Source organism: Perkinsus marinus, assembly GCF_000006405.1.
Source record: "Perkinsus marinus ATCC 50983 genomic scaffold scf_1104296951506, whole genome shotgun sequence".
In the NCBI taxonomy this organism is placed as follows: domain Eukaryota; phylum Perkinsozoa; order Perkinsida; family Perkinsidae; genus Perkinsus; species Perkinsus marinus.
Genome location: NW_003209261.1, coordinates 63,925 through 70,279, shown reverse-complemented (window position 1 = coordinate 70,279; position 6,355 = coordinate 63,925). Strand labels below are relative to the sequence as shown.

Here is a 6,355-nt window from a genome sequence, read left to right as displayed (position 1 = left end):
CCAGAATCGTATGTTCTCGAATCCACAGGAGACGATATTAGTTTGAGAGGATGAGCGAAACGGCGAGAACCCCAAAGCCTGGACTGGCCACGAGCCACAGACCTGACCAAAGTTCATTCTTATACACAGTGTACGACGTTTGCCATATCGAGTGAATACCTCTTCTGGTTTCCTTACCTACCATATGGACTTTGTTGATTGCTGATAACGATCGAATTCACGATAACTATTACTGGTGGAGACGCCACGATCGACTACACGTTGCATTAAGACAGAATAAATCCACAACGCGAGATTTATATACTACATCAGTGACATTTTGTAGGTCATATCTTCGCTGAGATCAATCAACAGAATATAAAGTTTTCAATTATACAAATAGATAGCAACACATATATAACAGTAATTTAATTGGAAATCTAATGATGAGTTTCAGTATGAATAACCATATAGATTCATAAACAACATCGAGTATCTCAACGCAGAAGATCACCGGTCGTAACCCTTCCGATCGAGCTATCCATAATCAGTTACTCTGGATAACAACACTCTCATCGCTGTTTCTTTCTTAACAGGGCTCAGACTTCTCAACACACAACGATAGAAGAGCAAAGACCACTCGAGCAGAAGCCTACCTGTTTAGCAATAAGCTCGGCCGGCTTGCATACAGGAGCTTTCCCTGTGGTAGACGGTAACGGGATACTCCATATAGAGATCATCTGTTGCTTCCTCTGAGCTTCCTTTCCGAGAATGCAGACCCGACGGGTGTCCGAGTCCGAGCAAATATCATCTATACCTGAGTCCACGATGTAGCAGAGGAGTGGTATGAGCTTACCCGCTAACATAGAGCATGGTATCACACACACAGGTGCTCCACTAAGCATCGGTCTCCACACTCGGACCACAGGAGGTTGACCTTTGAAGTCCATCAGGACCAACAACAACCAAAGTCGCACCCACCCGCCTCTGCCGTGAGAACCGTATTGCCACAATCAGCACCAGCTAGGCACGATACAAGGCCACAACCCGTTATCAGGCTCGGCTCGGAAGGTCTTCCCGTAGCCATCCCGTATAGTGATAGATGCCCAGCCGAAGACGTACACACTGATGGTCGCATCGTCGTAGTCTAACAACATTTCCGCGAGACTTTCTAATATGAGTTGTATGCTATGTTGATATACAAACGTACTCCTAGTGAGCAACTTACAACTACTCAACCATCAACAAATATCATCTCCAGTCTGGAGGAAGAACATGCACATGTTCAACTACATGTGTGGGCAACAATATTAAAATTTGTGTTTTTTCTTGTTGGTTTCTGTAAACTTCTCTCAGATCAGTTGAGGAAAGTGAACATATATTTCTCCAATATTGCTCACCTCCCTCAGAGGTGCCAAGCTCACCACAAAGACTCACCTGGTCCCGCACCCACACTGCAAACCTCCGCTGTCCAACTGATGATTTCCTCGGGTTTGATACATTCTTACCACTTAGTTGTGGTCGGGCGCACAACACCTGTTTTAGCTGTAACGGTAGGACCATGAGCTCTGGTCGTGCCGACGACAACGGTAGTACTGGTATGTTCAGGTTCACCTGTGATAGACTTATTGATAGTGAGCACCACAGGGAGATTATTATTATTACAATACTCAGCTTCACGAGGGTTAGAAATGAAATGAGCTTCGCGGTAAAATTCAGATAAGTTCGAAGGAGCAGTGAAATGATTACTTCTATGCAACACTCTCGAGCCGCTCAGGAATAATACGGAGTTTTTATTGAAGTAATATTAGCGAAAGATTGATAGTAATCCCTGAGTCGTAAAGGACGAGATCGGCCAGAACAAGCCCAGGCTTGCTCACAACTCCACCACGTGAAATTCGACAACAACTGACGTATATTACAGTGTCGATAACGACAATATTGCTCACAAACGCCGACCAATAAGACACCTTCACATTTACCACGTTCGACATGGACTATCGGAAGATATGGTCAGTGAAGAGTAGTGAGGATGAGACTCCATGAGTAGAAGTGGTCACCTCATTCTCATCTACAGTCCTCCTTTGTAGACCTGATGCATTACATGTCAGCGAGGGCAGCGGGGAGGTAGGTTCCAGTCGAGTTAAGATGCTGTCAGTGCTGTCAGAGCTGACACCTTGCTTCGTATCTATCATAACTTAGCAATAGTCAGTACGGCTATCTAAGCTCTCAAGTTCCAAAGAGAAGCCCGAGACCTACCATGCTCAACAGCAGTCTTGACGAAGGGCACATCCATCCACGTGAATTCAACATCTTTTTTATGCGTCAACTGCATTTCCCGCGGCATATCCTCTATCGAATAAAGATTGTCGCTAGTGTATATACCACGTAGTAGTAGAGAGGACCCTATCTGGATGCTCTTCACAAAGTGAACCTGCTCCATCATTCCGTCACTGCGCCATGAAATTACCCTACATCCGGTAGCAGATGCTTCGACCCAGAGCCCTTCTCTGGAGAATAGATAGCCATGAGTGCACTCAAGTGTACACAGAGAATACACCAACGATCGATAACAGGAGGATGCACCGGGCACTGTATCGTTCGAGGGGCCTGTACTTTGGTGGACTTAAACCTGATATACAGTGTGCTGGATATTCATTGTAGTCCAAAACGAATCAATCTTGTAAGTTCGACGATTACGAATCCGAAACCTCGAACATAACAAACATGTCATCTCTGCGAAAATATAGGAATTTCACTGTTCGATCATTTCACTGTATGATGATGATGATGATGATGATGATGATGATGATGTTTTGAACATGCCCGTCTACTTACATATTAGAGAGAGATATGCGGATATTCCTCCCATCAGATGCCTCAACGTCAATGTGAATTACAAAGCATCTATCCGAAATAGTCCGCATCATGATGTAGACATAGTTACCTAGAGTGATAATGATGATATCGTCTCAAAAGGGCAGCAAAAACATATCGGAACTACCCCACTTGGCGAGATGATCAACCATCATGGCTTTCACACTAGTATACAGCGTTATATCTAATGGCTATGGCGCGTAGTGTTAGGGGGAAAATATGCACATGGTCAATTACATGTGTTGGTGACTATATGAAATTTTGAAAAAGATTTAGGAATTCGAGGAATTTTATGGAATTTTCCAAGAAAATTTTGAAATTTTCTCATTGGTTTCCACCCTAGTAAAGGAACACATATCTCTCCTCCCACCTGTAAGATCGAGTGCCTTCACAGTGCTCTTGCCGCCTGGATAACGCAGGAAGTTGTTAGCAGATATACTCCCATACACCCTTCTGACCCTCTTAGAGAGCTCACGGTCAAGCTCCTCAGTGACATCCCCCTTCATCAGAGCATGACCCCCGAACACCTACATTCGCGTCACCATATCGTCACCAATCGGACTTTACTTTTTGGACGTTCACGAACGGGGTCTGCCAGAATTTTTCCCTTCTGGGAGAACTCTGTGCCGATAGAGCTGCTGCTGTTGATGATGTAGGTTGGCATCTGTGACGGACAGGTGCTGTAGGCATCGGGAAAGTACTGCTCAAGAAGGGAGAACAGAGAGTACATGTGTTGGTGATAATATAAGTTCCGATAAACATCTTGGGGAATTCTCATTGTCTTCCTTTACACTCCTACCCAAATTCGTATCCAAACTTCCATGTTCAGTGAGGGAACTCCGGAGCTGAGGTAAGCAAACATATATTCCAACGGTGGAATCAGATATACTAACCGACAACATGCTTATCAGAATGTTCGCATTACTGTATGCAGGATGCCCACAACCTAGGACGTGATCTATAGGACATGGGAAAGACGGAGCTCGGCATCCCAGTGGGGATCATCCGAGATGTCAATCGCAATGACAATACAGTGGCAATACTATGGCTGTCAAAAATGATAAGGGCGGTGATATTGTCGTTATTGATCATATTCTGCTATTCCCCATCTTCTAGAGTGAGCCCACGTTGAACATGACCACCAAATTGCGTCTACAAGAAATTGACTTCTCATTGAACTCAAGCACTGTGATTGGCAACTTTCGATATGATATCATGTTGTAGTGGTGATAGCCTCGTCATCATCATCATCGAATTCAAGGATCGTTCGAGTGATCTTATCCAGAAGATTCAGTCTCTGCTTCACTTCGCTGCTACCTAGTAGTAGAAGAACTAGGAATATGTCTACTACGATAGTAGGTTAGTCGTATCCACTACAACCTCCATAACAAGGAATAGTACTACTACTACCTGCCATCTCTCTCCTCACAACAACGATCCTGGTTTACTGTCCCACCCTCACACCAACTACTACTAACCCAGTACTGCCAAACTTCCACTAGGTTGCATTATCCGACCACACGTATTCTCTCGACACTCCCTCACTTCCACGGCAATACTAGCGAGTTCAGCGATATACTATTTGGGCTCTATAACTTGACAACTTGCCGCGATCACGAGAGTATCAAGAAGCGTACTAATCCTGCCTAGCATGCGTGAGGTTACTCAAGGATCCGTCAGTGGTGGATGGTAGTGAGCAGCCTTCTGACTTCACTATTGCAGTATGCATTGATAATTCGAAGGCCTGGGCAGCCTTCTTAGCACCGTGTTTGCGGAGGACTTGGCCAACACTCGAGGACAACTGATGACGAGAACACGAGGAGTGGTATCAACGTCAGATGGGAAGCCGAATATATCATTGGCTATTCATATGAATATGGGATATGGTTATATTAACAATCGATAAAATGCAGGTAGGACTTGGAATAAGTATTACTACATATAACATGTAAGAAAAGTATACCGATTCTGAGGCCGAGTACACAATACAGTGACTTTCTATTCTATCAGTAAGAGTAGATTGATTTCCGATCATAAAAACTATTGGGAGGCCCGAAGTTGAGGATAGACCTGTGGTCCAGGCTGTGGAACTTCATGCCAGTATTCTACTGCGAACCATGAAGGTGGATATGATATGGAAACTGGAGGACATATTTGTCTCCTAAGAACCATCTCAATTCAGCGGGTTTCAATTTCTATTTTGGTTCATAACCAAAATGGTTTCAATTCCACCTGTCTCGGACCCAGGACCCGTGGACTGAGTTGTTCACCGCCCTCGTAACAGCTGCTGTTGCCTACCTCCTGCACAGTGCAATGTGGGCTGGCCTGGAGGATTCTGAGCAGTGCCTCGGCCACAGGAGGCAACAGACCGTCATCATCACGTGCATGTCTGTGATGATGACGGTGGTGACTGCTATCGTGCATCGTCGGATCGTCCGTGTCTGAATAGTAGAACCTTCGCAATACTAGAGCGATTTTCTAGGACAAGCTTCACCAGGAAGCATTCTGGGATTGGTTGAGAGAATATCAGGCAGAGATCAAGGGGCACGCCGGTTACGCGTTTGGAGCAATCGAGAGAAATCAATCTGGTATTGTTCAAAAAAATGAGTTTAAGACCCCTCCGTAAACTCACCAGGCCTAGTCTTGCCAGAGCTTCTCGCGCTGTTACTCTTTGAAGGGGCTCCAGTTAGTGCGTCAACCAGCGGCTCCTAAGGGAAGCTCTACTCAGGACTAGAGTTGCTGTTGTCGAACTGAATGGTGACCCATCACCTCTTCTGTAAGTGCTTGGCCATCTTCCGACGATCTGAGCACGGGGGATCACTCTGAGTATCCAGGGGTTGCGAAAGAATGATTCAGAAGAGGTCCACTCGAGTACTAAGCTCTAATGCTGCATGATCGGCTGTCTCATCGACTGATGAATCGAACTCCTCAACATTCTCTATAAAGGTCTATCAGAAGTATCGCTGTCTATCACATAGTAATCAAGTAGCTTCGTAGGTCGAGCATTCGCTCCTCTAAGCTACCCCATTTGAGATTCGATCTATATACAGTACGCGCAATCTAGTCGTGCGAAAACGTGTCACCAGCTTAGCTCGTTATATAGGCCTTAAATTCGCCTGAAATTTTCAGCAGCATGTATCCTAGTATAGTTCTATCGCTCAAATACTACACGAGTCCGATTTTCGAAAAAAAAATTACTTTGCCAATTTTTACCCAAAGTGCGCCAGACTTGCGACTCATCTTCCCGACCCAAGGTCTGAAACTCTGTCTCCAAACACCCACGATGTATCACAATATCCTAGCGCTAGTCAGCATCCACCAACGATACATAATCGAACACATACCGTTTTCTAGTGACAGCAAGATGATCTGTTCAAGCCAGGAGTCTGCCAAATCGCATCAGACTGTTTCGAGTGGTGCGACTGCTTCGAATGCCGAGGATGATATATCGAGATTCCACAAGAAGTCTACTAAGCCTAGGCGCCGCTCTAGGCGTCGG

At 45.2% G+C, this 6,355-nt stretch overlaps 2 protein-coding genes across 2 annotated transcripts in view; both read right to left on the bottom strand.

The window, feature by feature from the left end:
- Pmar_PMAR025968 (hypothetical protein) overlaps nt 1-929 on the bottom strand; it is a gene marked incomplete at both ends in the record, with an annotated part of 11,539 nt that extends 10,610 nt beyond the window's left edge. Inside the window, 2 exons of the mRNA XM_002777551.1 lie at nt 636-796; nt 836-929. Coding sequence (XP_002777597.1) covers nt 636-796; nt 836-929 — 255 coding nt within the window. The remainder of the gene's footprint in view (nt 1-635; nt 797-835) is intronic.
- A 1,746-nt stretch (nt 930-2,675) lies between these two features.
- On the bottom strand, nt 2,676-3,362 carry Pmar_PMAR025967 (hypothetical protein; the record flags this gene model as incomplete). The annotated part of the gene is made up of 3 exons (XM_002777550.1): nt 2,676-2,715; nt 2,818-2,926; nt 3,227-3,362. 3 exons carry the CDS (start codon nt 3,360-3,362, stop codon nt 2,676-2,678), a joined length of 285 nt encoding a protein of 94 aa, XP_002777596.1.
- Nucleotides 3,363-6,355: the final 2,993 nt, after the last annotated feature.